Source organism: Tetrao urogallus, assembly GCF_951394365.1.
Source record: "Tetrao urogallus genome assembly, chromosome: 1".
NCBI classification, from domain to species: Eukaryota; Metazoa; Chordata; class Aves; order Galliformes; family Phasianidae; genus Tetrao; species Tetrao urogallus.
Window position 1 is genome coordinate 118567321 of NC_136813.1, and position 20938 is coordinate 118588258.

The 20938-nt window shown below is 44.0% G+C and overlaps 1 protein-coding gene and 1 pseudogene across 2 annotated transcripts; one reads left to right on the top strand and one right to left on the bottom strand.

Moving 5' to 3' along the window:
* Window positions 1-5670: 5670 nt before the first annotated feature.
* LOC306954076 (homeobox protein NANOG) lies at window positions 5671-8478 on the top strand (the record flags this gene model as incomplete). The annotated part of the gene is made up of 4 exons (XM_079545134.1): window positions 5671-5824; window positions 6264-6532; window positions 7505-7594; window positions 8062-8478. The coding sequence occupies 4 exons, from the start codon at window positions 5671-5673 to the stop codon at window positions 8476-8478; spliced, it is 930 nt and encodes a 309-aa protein (XP_079401260.1).
* A 6802-nt stretch (window positions 8479-15280) lies between these two features.
* Window positions 15281-19746, bottom strand: LOC306958811 (homeobox protein NANOG-like; annotated as a pseudogene). Its single transcript has 4 exons — window positions 19563-19746; window positions 16795-17069; window positions 15983-16071; window positions 15281-15624 (listed from the first exon to the last, which is right to left on the bottom strand). The product of its transcript is annotated as a homeobox protein NANOG-like (transcript).
* Window positions 19747-20938: the final 1192 nt, after the last annotated feature.

A 20938-nucleotide genomic window follows, 5' to 3' on the forward strand; every position in this document is an offset into this window, starting at 1 on the left:
CCAGGTACGGGCCATCCACAACTTTTCAGGACAACCTGTTCCAGTGCCTCACCGAACGACTAAGGAATTTCCTCCTGAAAGCTCATAGAAATCTTCCCTCTTTTAGTTTAAAACCGTTTCCTCTTGCTCTCTATCAGACCGTGTAAAAAGTCGGTCTCCATCTTGTTTATAAGCTTCCTTTAAGTACTGAAAGGCAATTTCTAAATAAAAGACATTCTGTTAAAAAAAAAAAAAAAAAAAAAACAAAAAAAAAAAAAACAAGAAACTACTGTCACTCACTGTTCTTCCTTTTGTCTCTTTATCTTTCCCATCTCAGCAAAGTCGGCCACATAAATATTGTTAGACAAAAGCAGGTAAATCTTTTTCTTCCGTCAGTCCCAGACAATATGCACTTGCAGATCCCGTCGAACAGCACTGGGTTTCACCGGCTGCCATTCAGATGTAGAGCGGGTGCCAGCCAGGGAGCCTCAGGCTCTAACAGTTGCTAATCACATATGAATGTGTGTGCAAGAGCCAGTCTTGGAGGAAGGGAGACGGTGGACCGATGGGGGTAAGGACCAGACAATGTGGAGGTCTCTGTCCCTACCTGTGAGAGATTTGAAAGAGAAGCACCCGTTTTCAGTCATCCTGCAACCAGACACTTGCCTTATAGGTGATCTGCTCCTATGTGGACTTTCTGGACTTCAAAAATCCAGATGTAGCAGAATCAGCACAATGAATTGCTCGAGAACTATGTGCTAATTGGTTCATGAGATGTATTAGGAATAAAATGACTCTCACATGGTGTGCCCACTTATAGCCTGCACAAGCATAATTACAGTCATCCAGTTGGCATACAATCCCCCTTAACAACACTGAAAAACATGGGATTAGCCTCAGATGAAAAAGTGGAAGAAAACAGGTGCCACAATACACAGTGAACCCAAGAGAACATTCAACACACATCCTACCTCTCAAGTGCCCCACTAACTGTAGGCTCTGAGTAGCTATGGACTTTGCAGAAACTTTTCCCACTGAGTGGGTTGTCTAAAATTGTCCCCATCAGAAAGAGGGATCAGAAACCTGAGGGGAGGGGGGAAAAAAAAGAAGAAAAAAAAAAAGGCGCCTCTGCTTCATTTAAAAATTCATAAAAGAAATCTGTTCAAGGGAAGAAATCACAAACTGTATGATACGGAGCAGCATTTAGGAGGAGAGCTTAGGAGGTGTCACATGTTTTTAAATTACACAAGGTCTTTGTGCAACGAGAAACACAGCACTAGGTATCCCTCCCCCAGTGCTGGAAATGGCAGAAACTCTACCCAAAGCAAGCATTTGAACACAGCTAACACTGTGCATTTGCTTTTAGTAAGAGCACATCTAACTATGAGGGTCTATGAGAACAATCACTATTACCAAAAGGGAAAGTGAAGAAGTTGATCGGGGAGGCCATTTGGAAGGTTCTTGTCTAATACGCAATCTCTACATGTTCCCCAGTACTGAACAACCATGGCTCTCAAGTACTCCCCAAAGAGATCATTTTTTATTCGAGTTTGTAAGTACTGATAGGGAATGCTTCCTGAGACAAGTACTTACAAATAAAGCACTTCAGCATTTCTGTATGTAGCAAGCATTAGTGCAAAGAAGGGCTGATAAAGAAAGAACAGGCCCATCTGCGTGGTCTCACTAGCTTTCTTTCCACCTTATTTTGACACTCCAGATTTCCTGCCGGCCTGCTTCCACGGTCCCTCTGTTCAAGTCTGCCTCTTCACGGTTAACAATGGGTCACATCAACCAGTAATTCTCAGGTGATTAAGCAGCAGGGTTGTCAGTAGAAAGGAGAAACTTTGTCCTTTTCTTGACCTGCTCCCCTAAAAAGTCTAGAGAAAGAAAAGCTGTATTTTAATATGAATGAGGGTCTAATTTTTATTATTCTTTGTTGGCTGCCTTCCTTCCACGAACATGACATTTTCGATCCAGACTGCTAGCTGTGACCAAGCCATGCCGGGGAGGCTGTCTGGAGTCAAAGGCTGTGGAACAGATGTTTTCTGAGAGTTAGCTGAAGAAAGTTCAATCTAAAAAGTAGCAAGTGAGCCTGCTTGCAGGAAAAGGTGGACAAGCTCAAGAGAATACAATGAACAGGTTTCTACCTGCCTTCCCCCATCATGCACATACTTGACTGAGCCTGATGCCTCCCACGGAAACCTCTGAGGAGTAGCAAGGCTCAGCCATGGACCCCTGGTCACGGCTCACAGAGCACCATGAACATGAGCGTGAACAATACAGGAACTCTCAAAAGTTCAGTTCAAAATATTCACTGAAACACAGATGAGACATGTTTGAGTCAGCTACAGAAGAACACTTGATCTACATAAAATTTGAGACAACTCTACCAGTGTAACAGTGATCTGCTGATGAAAATGAGGTTAGCAGGGCTATGAGGTAGGAACCTGTAGAACTGTGATCCAGAGGTATAAGCTCCAAAGCTGAATTTAAAGTCAGCTGGTGCTTCCTCAGCCTCTGTAAGCTGGTCTGTCTGTATCACTTCGGTGCAAGTTTGAGCTCCACCCTTCTGAAAGTGGTGACCCTACTTACACTAATAGGTGAACCCTTGTAGAAGGAACTTGCATGAAAACACCTTACAGCCCTTGTCCAATCTCATTTGTGTTTCAGCCAAGAGAGCTTTTAGACATCAGCTTCTATTTTTACCCTGGAAGGACTATGGAAAAGGCTCAGTGGGACATACTTCTGCCAAGTAACTGCTTACATTCCCTTCCATATGCTTAATGACCCAGCTGATGCTTACATAGTGACTAGTCCCATCATATTAGGCACATAATGAAGGGATAACTGCAAAAGCAGGGAGTGACCACAGCATTAAGAATGAGGTGACACAGCCTTCAGCTTAAAAACAAATCAATTTCAACCTGTTGGGAAGAATAGGACCAAAACAGATCTGAACTGCGATGCTGCTCCACTTGAAAACAGCAGCAAAAAGGAATATGAGTGAATATTTGGGTCTGTTCTCAGAGTCATTCTCAGCAGGTGTTTTTAAAAAACACATCCTCTCTATACATTCATGGGCAGTACATCTACTTTGCAGCTTAATGGTGTCGCAGGGCATAGGTCCCAGACCCAGCACCTCAGGGAGCCTCTTGAATGTCTACATCTTGCTTCCCATAGCATTCTCTGGGCCTGTATGACTTACGGATTTACCTTCCCAATATGTTATCATGTGTAAAATTTATTTGGGGGTAAATAACTGAATTTCTTTTCATAAATTCTGAATTTAGCTCTAGGCATGATTTTATACACTTACACAAGCCTTATTTATCCTACTAAGACATTTCAAAAGATGTCTGATAATTTGATAAGAGGTCTAGCTAGGGAGAGGAAGCAAACTCATGTCACTAGAGGGCGACAAGTGGAACAAAAAGTGGAAATAAAGGGAATTAGAGACGAGCATGATGACAAAATCAAAGGATAAACAAAGATTATGGAAAAATTAAGGGGGAAAAAAATGAAATCAGTTCCATGCAGACAGCAAAGCAGGCCCATCTCTGGGAGGGAAACAGTTCAGTAGCAAAAAAAATTATAAACCAAGGGAGAGTGGGGATTTGGTGGCAGTGAAGGTGTTATTCCGGCTGTAAAACGCTAATCTTTCTGCTACGGGTGCCCCTACACAAGCTGTGTTGCCACCGATGACTCAGTCTGCAGCTTGTGAGATGGCAAGAATGCATCCTGGAACCTCACAGCATCAGGCGGCATGGCCTCCAGCCTTCTGTCTGTGTCAATAAACATTATCAGAACAGTATTTACTATTTCACTTAATGCGCACTGTAGAGGCAAATAAGTGGAGCCCCTTAAGCTATCATTGCCAAGAGACAATTAAATAAGCACTTTGGTTTGCAAACACAGCTTCCCTGATATTGAAACCCTGTAGTTTTCCCTGTTTTTGCAACAGGCTGTTGTTTTTTTTTATGAGCTCAGACATTATTTCACAGCATGCATATCTCCAGTGAAGCCCTATCAGCAAAGGGACTGTGCAGATCAGTGGCCACCACTACCGTAACAGTTACACAACGATTTTGCACATTTGACAGATAAACTCTTTCTGCGTGTGCAGTGGCTGAACAGTTAGCAAGCAACCATGTGTGAAACCAGCAGCCCAAAATGTGGGGACAGGGAAGAGCCTAAGGGAAGCAGGGAACCCACAGCTTACACCACTTGCTTCAGGGCAAGATACCATCTGCCTCCATATTTTACCCCCTCATCGAGTTATAACAACTTTCTCTTGCATTCCTAATCACCTTTCTACCTGAACCCTATCCAGATTCTGAGAAACTAAATCACCATAAATTAGAAAGTCATCAAAAATGACCCCAACGAGGGCCCTTCCAAGCTGCAAAAGCACCTTCAGGCCAGCAACTCTCTGCCACTACCTAGCAGTGCTGGGGGAAGGGGGGCTTAACTTAACACATGGGGCTCATCAGCTCATCATGACTAAGCTGGGGAAGAAGAAATGTAAGGAAGCAAGGGAGGCATATTTTTGTTGCCTTAGAAGATAATTAGCAGCCAATAACAATCCCCTGTTTCTTTTTAGCCAGGCAGGAGCCATGTCCTGTCCTTTCACTGGGTGAAGTAAGGAATTTGATTTGTCACACGCTCTCATTTGTAGATCTCTCAGATGGTTTTCCACATTTTTTAACCCCTGAGCAATTATGATTATCACTCCAGTAACTTTATAATTTCCTTAAACAAAATAGTAATACTTTGGTGTAAACTGTGGGACAGTGGAAACAGTAGTCCCTGGCTTCAAGCGCTGAAGTTCTGAAGGGTTTTTATATTATCCTCAACAGGGCTATTGCCACCTCTTCCTGGAGCTTACCAAAAACTTTTTTCCTCTTGTTTTTTGTAAACTCTTGCTTATTTCAAATGTCATGAAAAGTAGTGACAAATATCTGAGGAAAGAAGCTTGAGAAGTGACATCTTTGTGCTCCTCCAAGATAGACTTGTCTGTCTCATCCTTGGGTTAGCATTTAGAAAACCTGAGGAGCTCGTCTTTCTTTGAGCTTGCTTCCCTGTGATGCAGACACCATCCTGAAACACCGCCCTCCCCGCCGGCCCCAGTCTGTATTCCTTGCAAGGAGGAATGCTTATCTGTGTACAATGATGGCTGCAGTCTGCAATGCAGACACGAAAAGCCTCCGCATGTCCCGGGGGGATCTCTGGGCTCCCCCTCCATTCTTTGTACTTGGGTGGGGATCGATGAGGAGGCGTAGGTGGGGAGCAAGACTGTGAAATGTGAGGGCGGGGGTGCCAGCCCAGCCTAACTTGCCGTACGGGACAGCCTCGCTCACGCCTGCTAGGCCTGAGGTGGAAACAAAGCGTCTCTTCCCATTCCCCCGAGGGGACGGGTGTGCGGGCAGCAAAGAACTGACCCCCACCGAGGATCCAAATGGGGAAGTTGGCCCCTCTGTCCTAGTCCTCCCCCACTCTCCGAATATCCCCAAAGCCACTCCCCCCCAATCAACTGACTTTTAACATGACAATGGTCGTGACAATCCCTTGGCCAAAGCCAGTCTGGGGAGGACATAAAACATTGCCCCTCACCGCCTAATGGGGTATCTCCGTGCAGTAGGTCCGTCCGCAATCAGCTCACCGCCAGCTACAGCTGGAGGTGCCGTCCCGACCATGAGCGCTCACCTGGCTATGCCGTCCTACGGCGCCGTTAGGTGCGGGCACTACTACTGGCCCTCCCCGGGCAGCATGGATAGTGCGTCCGCTGAGGAAGCTCCAGCAGCAGACCTTTCCTTGACCGCAGCGCAGAAGACTCCCAGCCACCCAGGTATGTGGACCCGAAGGGGTGGCCGTATCTCTTGCTGTCTCTCCTCCTCCAGCGCGAAGCCCCTGGTGCTGTCTCTCCTCCTCCAGCGCGAAGCCCCTGGTGCTCCGCCAGCGCCCGTCGGCTTTTATCAAAAGCTGTCCACTGCCAGGGAGCGATGACCGGGCCGTGTCGTGGGGCGGGAGGGTAGGCAGTACTCCTCACCTGCCCCGCCGGGAGCTAAGCGGTGGGCAAGGGCTGGGAGCTGCTGCCGGACGCTCGCCGCGAAAGACCTGGCGCGGCCTTGGTGTCCTGGCGAAGCTGCGGGCTGTCTTGCCGGCTACCACTGCTTTTCGTGCTCACCCTGGCTACGGAATCTGCAGCGGTCTCCAGTGTTCCAGAAGCTGAACCTCGAAGTCTTTATCTGGAGTGACTGCTCACTCTAGTTGTCCTTTCTCCTCAGATGCCTCTCCAGCTTCCTCCAGCTCTGGGACACTCATTCAGTATACCCCGGACTCTGCCACTAGCCCCACTGCAGACCACCCATCTCACCACCCCACTTTTCAGAAGGTCAAGGATAAAGGTGAGAGTGGGCCAAGGAAGGCCAAGAGCCGCACAGCTTTCTCTCAGGAGCAGCTGCAGACCCTGCACCAGCGGTTTCAGAGCCAAAAGTACCTCAGCCCCCATCAGATCCGGGAGCTAGCTGCTGCCCTGGGGCTCACCTACAAGCAGGTAACATCTTCCTCTGAGCAGCCAAATTGCATCATTAAATGTAAAGTCATCTCAAACATCTTTTCTTTTCTTGGACTCACAGGGAGGAGTGTTTCTCAGTATATTGGTTATGTCGGAGATACGGTCCTTGCCCCACCAGTTACTCATGTGTGACTGAGGCGATTTGTGAATCGGTACTGTTGTCGGCCCAGCAGTGAGAAGCTGCCGCCATTCAAGCAACTTTGCTGTAGTTGCCTTGTCTGGCATGTGTTTCAGGCAGGGGTTTTGATGCTGTGAGTGTAAAAACCGGTGACCGGAGCTATAAGTGCGCTAGTCCCAGCGTTGATTCTACAGCTATGTAATGTTAGCTGATGGAACCGTGTATAGTATTGGAAGCAAGGCAGAAACTATGAGGGCTGCTCCAAAAGTAATGCCTCCTATTTTATTATGTTGGATCACAACCTCAGAGGCAGAAGCTTCCTGCCAGTATTCCATTACGTTTTGTTGCCGTGCGACAGATGGCAGCAGAGGGGCAATCTGACAAAATAGTGCCTGACATGGAAGGGCAAATGAAGCAAACGTGTCTCACTTAACCCACTAACATTCATTGACGCTTTATGAACGTTTATGGAAATCAGGCAATGGACGTTTGCACAGTGAGGCCATGGGTAGTGCTGGCAATGTGGATCACTTGCATTGGTGTATATTTTAACGAGTTGTGCCACACAGGCTGTTTTTTATCACTGGTGAAAATGCATAGCTAATGATGGTGGCTATGTTGAAAAACAGTGCTCTGTATCTGGGAATTCGTTCTATCCAAAAGCATTATTGTGCTCTTTCTAGCTACTGGAGTTTCCATGGAAATAAATAGGAGACATTACTTCTGGAGCAACCAATGTATATTGCTGTAGAAAGAAAAATTTGGGGGATACATAGTAAGATTCAAATAGGAATGGATTTCTAATGTTCCATGTTCTGTCCCCTCTCTTCTAGGTGAAGACATGGTTTCAGAACCAACGGATGAAATTTAAACGTTGCCAAAAGGAGAGTCAGTGGGTGGATAAAGGGATTTATCTACCACAGGTGAGAGAATTCCCCTTGCCCAAGTATGCCTTACTACTAGTCAGGGTTCCTGCTTTCTGTGGGGAAAAGTGTATCATGTCCAAGCCAGTTTCATTTTTCATAATGAATTCTACGGCAGCATCTATTTTTTTAAGCCTGCCTTGGCCATTGAGGTATCTTTTTTTACACTTAGTTAAGAAGTGGTAAAAAAAATTAAACAGCTCAGGAGGGCCAATGAGGCTGTTCATGTTGCTGGTTTTTTTTTTGTTTGTTTGTTTGTTTTTCTTCTAGCATGGTGTTCCCAGAATTGGACTGTAGGCTTTTTAACTTAAGATCTGTGATCTCTGATATTAACTATCCATAGTGAAGACACTGGACTGAAAAGACCATATTTTGGAGGAGGTGGAAAATAGGATACATACAGTACAATGGGTACAGTTGGTGTGGTGCAAATAATTACTGAATGGACTCTTCTCTGTCTTTCCCAGAATGGGTTTCATCAAGCTGCGTATCTGGATATGACCCCTACATTTCACCAGGGCTTCCCTGTTGGTGCCAACAGAAATCTTCAGGCTGTGACCAGTGCACACCAGGCTTACAGCAGTGGCCAGACTTATGGGAATGGGCAGGGCTTGTACCCATTCATGGCTATGGAGGATGAGGGGTTCTTTGGAAAAGGTGCAACAAGCTGCAGCACCCAGCAGGCCATGGGCCTATTAAGTCAGCAGATGAACTTCTATCATGGCTACCCTACCAATGTGGATTATGACAGCTTGCAGGCAGAAGACGCCTACAGCTTCCAGAGCACCTCTGATAGTATCACACAGTTCTCGAGCTCTCCAGTGCGGCATCAGTACCAGGCCCCTTGGCATACCCTGGGGACCCAGAGTGGTTATGAGACTTAGACCTAAGTATTGTTCTTTCCCTTCCTCCTGTTTTGTCTCATGGGGTTTCTAGGGTCTTGACTCAGAGATCCAATTTCTATTCCTTCCTTTTGCCTCTCCTTTTCAATTCCTGCTTTGACTGTTGGTGGGGTTTAGCACTCCACTATTTTGGGTTTCTTTTCTCTTCAAAGGCATCTCTGCAAAGCTAATTCTTTGCAAGGGTGTGTGTGGACAGGTGAAATTGCATTTATGGAGGGGAATGTGCAATGCCAAGGTCAGGAGCAGTGGAGATGGCAAAGATCCATGTTTACTGTTCAAGATCCACTTCACTGCCTCTTTTGCGGATGATTCTCTGGTCTTTGACACGTGTCTTGAAGCTAAAACTTGGATAAGAACTTTTAATTTCTGCAACAAATACCCTATTTGTAACCCAGAGTCTTTCCTGCTGTCTTGCCTTTTTCTGTAGCAACCTCCGTCATCTAGTAAGTTCACCTGGGTCCTCTCATCTCTGAACTGAAAACCTAAATATTATCTTAACTTGATTCAGTTACTCCGTCTTTCCACCTGGAAAGGTCAGTGCCTGTCTACCCTTTGCCTCCTGCCTTTCTATGTACATAGGGCAGTTTAAAGAGGAGGAGAAAAGAGAAGTTAGAGGGAGTGTTGTCTGTACCTGTTGTGGAAACATTTTGATTTCCAAAGCTGCTGAATGCTTTATGCCTGTCAAATAACTAACAATTAATCTCTGGAACTATTTGTAACAGTTTAGATCTTGTCTTCCCTAATCTCTCTGCTGAGAAAATGTTGGCTTGTCCCAACCTGAATGTTGCAGCAGATGGTACACCAAAATGCCATTGCTGGAAATGTGAGTAGTGGCTATATTTAGCCATCTTCTGAGTGCTGAGAAATAGTTTGCTTATCTGTATATCAGGATTCACTAGCAATTTGTGAACACGGTGAAAATATCATGGGCAGCTTTCTCAGAGGTAGAGGGTAGGCAAAGGTAAAGGGCATGGTTAAGTTAAATCGTGGTTAGTTATTCTGAAACCTGAATGTCAGTGAGGAAAACCCTGTTGGATAGTAGGGGGGCTAGAGCAGGATTTTTCCCTAATCTCTTGTCTAATCCTGGTTTTAAGATAGCAAGCAAATGTTTTCATGCCATCTCCAGTGCTTAGTTTGATTTTTCCATATTCTACTGCTGAAAGGTTTATCAATTACCTCTTCTGGTAGCTGTTCTGGGTGAGGTGACAGGTTTAGGAAAACCTAGATAGACAACGAAAGAATGAAAATGGCAATTAAATGTTTTCATTTTATTTTTAAAAAGAACTGAATCATCCTTTTCAGTATGGAGATTACTAGAACTCAGTGACTGCCTGTGTGAAACTGGATCTTTTTTAAGTGGTGAGATTGGAGAGTCCAGTCTGCTACTGCCCAAGAATACAAAATGTCTTGAGTTGGCAAGAGTAAATAAAAGATAAAAGCAAAAATAATTTTTTTCACTAATGCTGTTTGTACTGAAATCCTGTATTTTAATGTATTTGAAAGGATTATATTTCGTAGCTGAACTTCCACTACAAAGAAGATGGATGCTTGCTGCTATTCTTGCAGTAATCATGGCCATGTTCTATGGCATATGTGTGTTGTCTGCTGCTCTGCTTCTGCCTGATGTTTTTACCAACTTGATTGAATTGAAAATAAATGATTTTATTTTAATGCTGAAACAGTGTTTCTTGCTTGTACTTTTTACCAGAATGGTGTTTTAAGGAAATAATTATTTGGGTAGCTCCACAGTAGAGAAGAAAGGGAGGTAAAATGTAACCTTGCTGTGTTTAGCCCAGAAGAAGTGGTATTAATTGTAGAATTATGGAATCAAGGTTGGATAAGGTTGAATCATGAATTCCAACTGTCAGCCTATCACTACCCTTGCCTGCTAAACCATGTCCTTAAGCACCTCATCTACATGTTTCTTTAGCATCTCCAGGGATGGTGACTCTACTACTTCCCCTGGCAACTAGAAAAAAAAGGACATACTCCTTTAAAACAGCTGTTTAAGATTAGGTCACAGGATTTTGTCAGTCTTTTCTTCAATTATGGAATAGCTTGAGTTAGAAGAGACCTCAAGGATCACCAAGTTCCAACCCCCCTGCTGCAGGCAGGGTTGCTAACCACTAGATCAAGTATTAGATGAGGTTGCTCAAGGCCCTATCTAACTTGGCCTTGAACACTGTCAGGGACACGGCATTCATAACCTCTCTGGGCAGTCTGTTCCAGCACCTCACTGCCATCTCAACGAAGAACTCCCCCTGAACATCTGATCTAAATCTTCCCTCCTTTAGTGTAAAACCATCCCACCTTGTCCTATCACTACCTACCTGAGTGAAAAGTTGATTTCCCTCCTGTTTATAATCTTGCTTAAATACTGGAAGGCTGTAGTGAGGTCTCCCTGCAGCGTTCTTTTCCCCAGACTGAACAAGCCCAGTTCCTTCAGCCTGTCTTCATTGGAGAGGTGCTCCAGCTCTTTGATCATTTTTATGGCCATCCTCTGGACTGTCTCCAAAATCTCTACATCTATACTGTGTTGGAGGGCCCAGACACAGTACTCCAGATGGGGCCTAAGGAAGGCAGGGTAGAAAGGAATAGTTACCTCCCTTGTCCTGCTAGCTACTCCTCTTTTAATACAGCCTAGGATACAGTTTGCCTTCTGGGCTGCAAGGGCACACCATTGGCTAGCATCAAAATTTGCCAGTACACCCAAGTCCCCAGCCTGAGTGCAACAGCCTGTACTTTGCCTTGTTGAACCTCATTAGATTCACATAGGCCCATTCTTCAAGCCTGTCCAGGTCACTCTAAATTGCATCCCTTCCTTCTATTGTGTCAACTGCACCATTCAACTTAGTACCATCAGCGAACTGTTTAAGTCGTTATTGATAGAGATGTCAAAGAGCGTCAGTACCAAGCTTGCCTCATTGGGGTTTACCACTCATCACTGGCCTCTAACTGTACATATAGGCGTTGACTACAATCCTCTGGATATGACCATCCAAACAATTCTTTATCCACCAAATAGTCCAACCTTCAAAAACATCTTTCTTCAATTCAAAAATAAGGATGTGATGGGGAACAAGATTGAAGGCATTGCATAAGTCCAGGTAGGCCACATCAGTTGCTCTTCTATTATATATTGTTGACATCACTCTATCACTGAAGGTGACCAAATTGCTCAGGTATAATCTGCCCATGTTGAAGCTGTGATAGCTGACTTAGACCACCTCTTCCTCTCACATGTGCCTTATCCTATCTTCCATTTGAATCTGCTCCATGATCTTTCCAGGCACATACACGAAGTACACCCACCTGTACTTCTATGAGTCTTCCTTTCTCCCTTTCTTATAATTGGGAGTGATGTTTCCCTTTTTTCCAGTCACCAGGGACTGATCATAGCCTGACAGCTATGATTTTTCAACTATGATGGAGAGTGGCTTGGTAACCACATCAGCCAATTCCTTTAGGAGCCTGGGATGCATGTCATCTGTCCCCATAGACTTGTACACATTCAGTCTCATTGGGGATCTTGAACATGCTGTTTACTTACAGTAAGTGGGATTTTGCTCACACAAGCCCAGCCTAGAAGTAGAGAGGTATAAGTGTGTTGGGAAAATTTTGCTCAAATAGACTTGCTTAATTATTCCAAAAAGAGATTGAAGAAAATCTACAGCTTTCTTTATTCCAATAAAGGGAAAGTCTACAGGGAAAGCCCTCCCCCAGGATTTCTCATAATATCAGGGTTTACAGCCCCCCTTTTTTCCCTATATCCCAACCATATTGTTTCTCCTCCTTCTCTTTCTGGCTGGAGTACTTGGACATTACAGGCTACCTGATATGCCTAATACGTTTTCTTCCTTGTATGTGACCCCCTTTTGTATCACATATCACATGTAAAACTAACTCCAACTTTATACCACCCAGGAGATAAATTAATATTAATTAACCCATTAAGTCTATACAAAGTTCAAAAGTTCTTGTTGTTATTTTGTATTATTAAAACCTTATTTGATGAGAGTGTACAGACACCAAGTGCAAGTGAATTTGCAAGCTTCTGAACAAGTTTGCAAGCACAGCATCTTGTTCACAAGCCTCTGTGTAAATAGTTTTGTTTGCAAGGACATTTTGTTCTTAAGCCTCTTCTATTTCAGGTGTGTTGCATGGTGGGCTCCAGGAATAGGCAAGATGTTAGTTGCTTGGCTTACACTAATGACAGTCCAGTAACATGCTTGTGTTTGACCTTTATCTGCAATGCTTAATAATTATTTAAATATGAGAGATATTAACAAAGCTTAAACTTTTCAACACACCTTTTGCTAAAATAGCTGTGGGATGGAGGCAGCTTTCTCTGAAACTATGGTTTGTTACTGCATTTGCCATGTGTTCTGCAGAAATTGAATGTTCCTTCACAGAAACTACTACTCCTTTGGTTGGTGAGCCCCTAGGGTGCATTGGGGCTTGGTAATCATGTCATTGCATAGATGGAAGGAAGATGCAAATTGGCTATTGGAGTTTTGGCATGTGGACTGAGAAAGACCAGGGTTCAGGAAGGGCTTCTGACAGCTGTGGAAAGTCACAGGACTTCACAGTTTCATGCTGCTGGAGCCCTTGAGCAAGGGCTCCTGACCCCAATTGTCTCTGCAGCATGGGTAAAAGGTGTGATATTTAATAGCTTCTTCCCTACAGGAATTCGCAAGTGCTATATTAAGTTATCTAATTACCCTGAATGATTCGAATATTAAATAACAGGGCTTTGAAAATTTTCAGTTAAGCATTGCCACACATCTATTGTTTGACCTGTCATCAGTGGCCAAAAGCATCTTGACCAATACTGAACATATGAAGAGGCATGATGAAGAATCCAAAATAATGTCAGTGGATTTTAGAGAAAAAAAAAATTTCCTTTCATGCAACAGCCATGCAATATACATGTCATCCACTGTTTTGAAGAGCACCCTCATGTCCTGTCTCTGAATCCCTTTCCACAAGACAAATTAATTTCTCACATTTAATGGACATTCTGCTGCTTGCACACAGCATGCATCTCTAGCAGTGGGGCTGTATCTGAGTCACTTAGTCTTTTAAATATCACAACACTGGACCTTCTGCCTGGCATGAGACTCAAGACGCAGCCAAGCAAACTGCTGCTAGGTGACAGGGAAAAACTCTTTTTCTTTCTTTCTTTCTTTTTTTTTTTTTTTCCCCTTTCTTTTTCTTTTTTAAATTATTTTTTAACCTACAACAGCATTTATTGGAATGGCATGAAAAGTTCACATCAGAGCCCTGATAATTGTTGAGATGTTAACCATCACCTGTATGCTGCTTTCAGTTAAGCTAACCCAATCAATCCCAACCCCTCTGTTAGTGTAGGAGTTCCAAGAACAAATCTTTCCCAAGTTTAACCACTTGATAGAAGTAGGATAGGTGTGGTGGTGGAGCTGTGCTTTAAAATTGAAGTCCGAGATGATCTGAGATACAAGTTGATTCTTCAAAAAGCTGTTTTTCCCCATCAAGTATTGTAAGTACAGACCTGTAAACAGTGTAGCTGTATAACCAAAAGGTCAGAGTTGCTACATGAGGGAATGGGTGTAGTGGGAAACAACTGTGAGACGCAGAAAAACAGAACAGCTTTGCCAACAAAAGACCACACATCTTATTACCCCAGTCTCAGATAATTGCCTTCATCCTATGCTCATTTTTTAAACCATGACAACTACACCACATGAAGAAAATATTATTGTAATAAAAGTCTTAAAGAAAACCTGTGTCTCAGGGAAATGTGACCCTACTGTTGATCATACTTGGATACACATATCTGTTCTGAGGTACTTAAGAAGTCTATACAGTATTAAAGTTTGAAATGATAATATTATATATCTGAGTCTAGTGCCATTATTAAATAAGCATTGCTGGATAGGTAAGATTCTTAAGGTAGGTGGGGAGTTTCCCTGCTGGTTCTTAACTCTAGATATCTGGCCTTGCCAATGGTCATGAAGCTAACCCACTAATAGCACAGAAAAGTGGTTGTTCATAGTTTCAGATTCAAATCAGTAATAACAATGGCATATGGTTACTATGGCTAGTTTTGTTCCATTTAGGTTTCAAATAGTGATGCCCTATTATAATGAAAAAGACACAGGAAAATACATAATCCACCTGAAAACATTTTTAATTATTTGTTATGTATAATGAACTTTTTATGTTTTCTTAAGAAGAGACAAAGGAAGATAGAATAAAGTTTATTTATCATTTTGATGCTTATAAGATCATCTCAACACCTTTTCTGCAAGCAGCTTGTCAAATCTCCTTTTGCTATATACTTTATCAATTGTATAACTTGTGATAACCTGCAGAACTGGTGATCTAATCATCAGATATGTACCTGGTGTATGACAAAAATTTATTTAATGTCACTGAAAAGTATGGGACCAGCACCTCTACATATAGCCTGTATCTTTATGTGTTACATGTATTCAGCCATATAATGATATGTATACATTAAATACATTTGTATTTGCTTATGTAAGTTTTGAGGTCCACAGTTTAGAAGATCTAGGGTATAATCTAGTCAGCCTAGTCAGATAGTGTGATAAGGGAATCAGTTTTTACAACATTAAAGGCATATGAACGAAGGGCTGCGTATACATGTCTGTGCAAGCATCTATATATCTGGCTATGCTTGCAAGCAAATATTTGGGTCCCAAAATGGAGCTTACATGAATAAAGGGAAAGATGAGAATAAGATTTGATTCCAAGGTGCCCAAATTCCTCACATCCACAGTGTTTAGGAACAATAGAGATGGTGGTCAGCAATGGCTGGGAATGATGCCCCATGGGGGCTGACTTGTGAAAATTATAACCATCATTTTTCTTTGTGCACACTGACAGGATAACTATGACAAAAGCCTACTTTGTGCTGGGCAATGAAGCCCACCGTCTGCTGGATGCTGCAGATTTCTCCACCTTTGTAGAAGACTCCTCCATTCTCGCTGGTCAAAATGGTGTAAGCATTCTGCCCTGCTCTGTAATGTTGACACGGGGTAGGCATTCTTTGGATGTTGCTGGCTAGACGGGTAGACCTGGCAGAATTTTACCAAGTTCCAGGTAAGAACTTGGCTGGAAGCTGTTCTGAAAAGGAAATACAGTGAATTAAAATGCATATCTTCCACTGGTGTCCACAGACCTAACATCTACTTGTACTCTACTCTGTCTCTTCACATTTCATATTGTTTCTTGTTCAGCAGCAAGGGGATTAAGAGCAAGAAAACTATATCCATCCCCTATAATTCAGGGTGGATACAGAATCAAATACAATATATAAGAAACACACTCTTACTTTGGCAGTATTCAAGTGGCATAGTCAACATATTGCCAGGCTACCTACAGAATGTGGAGAATCATGCTAAGGCTGTGCCTCTGTGCTGAACAAACCAGAAGTCTGGGTATGCTGATACTTAATGTATGGTTAAGTTGCCCACGTTCTTACTTGCATGAGGCACTGATCCAAGCAGTCCACAAGGTATTCCTCTGGCACCTTTTCAGCTTCATCCTCTGGTTTTGAAACCAAGTCTTCACCTTAGGTGGTGAAGGGAGAGCAGGGAAAATATCAGGAGATATTAGGAAGGAGAGAAGGAATAGTGAACGTTATCAGATTTACAAGCAGCAATAACCAGGGGAGAGTGGCCAGATGGTACATGGGCAGCAGTAGATAAAGCCCTTTGAGTGTTCCCTGAGGTTACTGCCTGCGAAATGTCTGTCTAGCAGCCTCAGCTTCTGGCTAGTGCATCTGTGCACTGGGAGGAGTGGATGGAGCAACATTGTGGCCACATGACAATTATTGTTGTGACATAGATAAGTTTCAGTTGTGAGCATGAATGACCATGAATTAGACCCACTCAGGCCTCCACAAGCACCCTGCACTGTAAGAAAACTTCTGAAACATTGATTCTGCATGCTTATTAGTGACGTGAAAGGTTTGCTACTTGTATCTATCAGTTTCAGAATTCAAAGGTCCTCACAGGGTGAATTCCAGGTATGTTCATATTCATGACTGTATTTGTAATTCTACTACAAGTACTGGCAACAGTCCTCTTAGCTGACTCCTCACCGAGAACTGAGTAAAGTGCTGTTGACTCTCTTGATTCCCAGAAATACTTCAGATCTCTGGCATGAACAGACGGGAGAGCAACCGTTACATAGTCTTTGCCCATTACCAGGAACTACTTTTCCCATCCTGTCACTGCTTTATGTGATTATTCAGCCACTGTGTGACAGATATACCTTAGTCTCTATGTTCACATGCTGGTAAGCGAGCCCCAGGGCAGCAGCCAGCTCCTGAATCTGATGGGGACTGAGGTACTTCTGGCTCTGAAACTGCTGATGCAGGGTCTGCTGCTGCTCCTAGGAGAAAGCTGTGTGGCTCTTGGCCTTCTTAACTGTCCCCGTATCATATTCTCTGCCATTTTGAGACCTAGTGGTAGGTTGAGGGGATCAGGATGCTGAGTGTTGACTGATGGCTAAGTCTGGCATGAACTGGCTGAAATTCCCAGAACTGGAAGAAGATGAAGAAACATCTGAAAATAAAAAGACAATGTCAGAAGTGTACCTGAATGGATATGAGCACACTTCCTATGTATTGTGTCACAAGATCAGAACTCCTTGTTTACCTAAAAGGGGCCTACTTGAAGGAAAGTTCACACTTCTATGTTCATGAATCTGTGAACACAGGCATGCTCACTGACAGTAAGCAGTCTTCCAGCTCAGACTCTCAGAATTTCCACAGCTCCTTTTTATGAGATGGAAAAAGGCACAGAGGGGAGAATGCTAAGCATTGGCTTAATGTTATTACTCTCCTTCAAAAGGCCTCAGTAATATTTCATTTTCTGGTGGTATAAAGAAGCTCAGTCATGACTGCAAACATAGCTTTGAGCTGATAATATGCTCCCCAAAACTGTCCCCAAAAGCCCAGGAATCTCAAGACATTACATAGACAGTGTGCATGATGGGGCGAAACAGACAGTGCTTAAAAGGGGGGGACAGATGTAGATTATCAAAGCCAGACCTCGTATACTGATTCACTCCAAAGGATCTCACCTACAACTGCCTCAGTGCTGGAAAAGTGTGCAAATGAAGAAGGGTTATTTAGCTAGGGAGCCTTCTGTCAAGGACAAAGGAGAGATATTTGACATAGAGATGGGAAGGGAGAGAGGGAAGGTAGAAATGTAGGACAGAGGAAAAGACTCAATCCTGTATCAGGGTCATAGGGGACAAAATTCGAAAGTACAGAGGAAGCTGTTTGAGCTCTTTCTTGTTTGTTCTGATAAAAGTCCTGAAGAGGCCAGTGTTGAAGGATAAAGCTAAGAGAAAAATCTAAAGGAAAAAAATCCTAAATAATCCAAACCACTTTTCCAAATAAAAGCTGCCAAAATACAAAGTCGTTCCAGCTGTCTGGATAGGAAAATGATAAGGACAGATTATCCCTGTCATATCTGGGGGGTTGGACTCGATGATCTCTGGAGGTCCCTTCCAACCCCTACAATTCTGTGATTCTGTGATTTCCGTTAGGTACCTGATTTCTGAGGCCTGTGAAAGGCTGAGAGCTTCTCAAGACAATCCTGACAAAAAGGCTGTGATACCAATCTTCTTCACATATCTCCAATGATAAATCTGTTAATTCCTTCTTCCTCCAGATACTCCTCTACAAACCCTGCTGCATGGTCCATCCCTTCTCTTCCTACTGACATTTCAGGAGAGAGGAGATGCAGTGAATGGGAAGTGCCATTTCAGTACACATCCTCTGACTATTGATCCCCATGGTTCCCAAACTCTTTGCTGGCCATCTTGAGAGCTATAAGTCTGAAAAACACTGAGGCATGCTCCTCCTCTTCCTGAATACATATTCAATGCAAAGTACTGTTGCCTTTCTGACGAATGGGTTCCCTTGTCTATCTTCCAAAACCTTTTCTTCTTATCCTAAGTCAAGAGCTAAACTACACTCAGAAAGTTTCTCAGCCTCAAACCAGGGAGCCACATGTGTAGTGTATTTTCCCGTTACTCTCCTGACAGATACAAGCTGCCTTGCCACTGATACTTGACACTCTATGGTCATCTGCTCCTGCCTTTAGGCCTGCTGTTAGCTGTTTTCTGTCCCTAGGAAATGATAACCTGAAGTGCTAGCTGTGGGAAGAGGCAGGTGTGAAGCGGAGCAGACTTTTGGTGCTGGGGAGCATGAGGATTACAAAGGGTTTCTGTCTACAAGGAGACAAGGGCTCTCAATGGAGCAAACAAAGGAGATGCAAAGTTCTGAGGAGTATGTGCATGAGGGTAGACTGCAGAGCCTGAGAGAAGGCTGAACATCTGGGAACTGGGTACACAGGAGGCTAATATTTCATGTGGGCCCAAAGGATGTTTGGATCTTGTAGATCACGCAAGTGAAAACTTTGTAGGTAGGAAAGTGTGTTAAGAATATGGGTTAGGAAAATAGCAGAATCTTCTGTCAGACAGGAAGCACAGAAAGATACCATCCTGCTAACATTCCCATATGTGGTCCCTGCTCAGCCAGTCATCCAAAATCCCCATATATTATCACCTGCAGCTTTAGTTCCCCCTCTTCCATAAGAAGAGACTGAAGGAAAAAGGAAGCAGGAAATAAACAGCAGTCGAACAGATGTAAACACAACAAACTAAAACATTTGTCTAAAAAGAGGCCCAGACATTCCTCCTCTGAGAGCTACAAACATCTGTGAAACCATGCTGTGACACCATCTGAGCCTGGAGCACAGACTTTCCTATGCTTGCACTGCCTGGTGAGATTTACAAAATCAATTCACAGACACAAAAGCAGCATGGAAAGATGACATGACAGTCCAAGGCCATCCTTCTCACCTAGAACGCCATTATTCATCCAGCACCCATATATATTGGAAAAAAAAAAAAAAAAAAAAAAAAAAAAGGCAAGGAGATAAATAGAAAAAGATCTACTCAAGGCCGTTATTAAGCAAATGAGAAAGCCGAGACCACAGGTATCCTGAAGATCATCAGCTCTAGGAATTATTGAAATGCCTTACCTGCAGCCTGCCTCTTCTCTCCTGACTCCGGAGATAGACTGCTACTGGCCGCTGCTGCTGCTGGCCCAACTGAAGCAGGGCCATGTCCTGCCTCCCCCACCGAGTTCCAGTACAGATCCAGGTATCCCATGCCTGACCCGCCGGCATACGGATGGTAAAGGGGAAGAGCTAAACGTGCACACATGGCGGGTGGGGCGGGTGGAGGGGTGGCTCCCACACCTTTCAGGAGTTGCCACCTCCACTGGGAGGGGCAGGTCTTACCAGCAAGCTGCAGTAGCCGTGAAGTATAGACAGGCAGTTACCCTTACTGCTCACCTTAACTTGCCTAGGACTGCGGTATCTATCATCGTCGGCTCCTCACGGCTCTTTGTCATGCTAAAGAGGGCTGTTTGATAGGGTGGGAACAAAGCAGGGCACAGGGCGGAGGTGGGAGTACAAGTGGCACCAGAGCTGAAATTCTTGCCATTCTGCAGGTCTGTCACACCCGAGCAGCTCTGATTCAGAGCTAGGAAACCTCCTGCTTGGTTCTTCGGGCTCAACTAAAATCGTCCCATCACAAAATAATCCCATGAACACGGATGTCGTGTAGAAGAGGGCTGCTGAATTTTGGAAAAACGAACTCCATCTCCACCAGAAGGGAGTGAAGAGGAGATAGATCTGATGCTGAGCTGCGCACTATCCCGCTGGGCAAACCCAAGCATGGGCTCCAGTTTATGTGGGATATTCTGAGACCTTTGCTTAGTATTAGAGTGACAATCTGAAAAGATCCTCTTCCCCTTACCCCCACACCGATGTAGCAGCATTTTCCACACAGGGGCTTCTACAGCTAGATCAGGTTGCTCAGAGCCCTGTTCAGCCTGATTCTGAATTTTTCCATGGGTGGAGCTTCCACCACATCTCTGGGCAACCTGTTCCAGTGCTTCACTGCCCATATTGCAGAAAATATTTTCCTTATATTCAGCCTAAATCTCCTGCTTTAGTTTGAAACCATTTCCCCTTGTCTTATCACAACAGGCCCTACTAAATAGTCTGTCCCCTACTGAAAGGCTGCTATCAGGTCTCCCTTAAGCCTTCTCTTCTCCAGGCTGAACAACCCCACCTCTCTCAACCTGTCCTCATAGGGGAGACTTCCATCCCTAGAATCACTTTTGTGATCTTCTTCTGGATGCATTCCAATAGATCCATGTGTCTCCTACAATGAGAATTCCACATCTGGATCCTGCACTCTGGGTGAAGTCTCACCAGCACAGAGTAGAGGAGCATGGTCACCTCCTTCCAGCAACTAGCCACGCTTCTTTTGACGCTGTCCAGGATACAGTTGGCTTCCTGGGCTATGGAGGCACATTGCTGGCTCATGTCCAGCTTGCCATTCATCA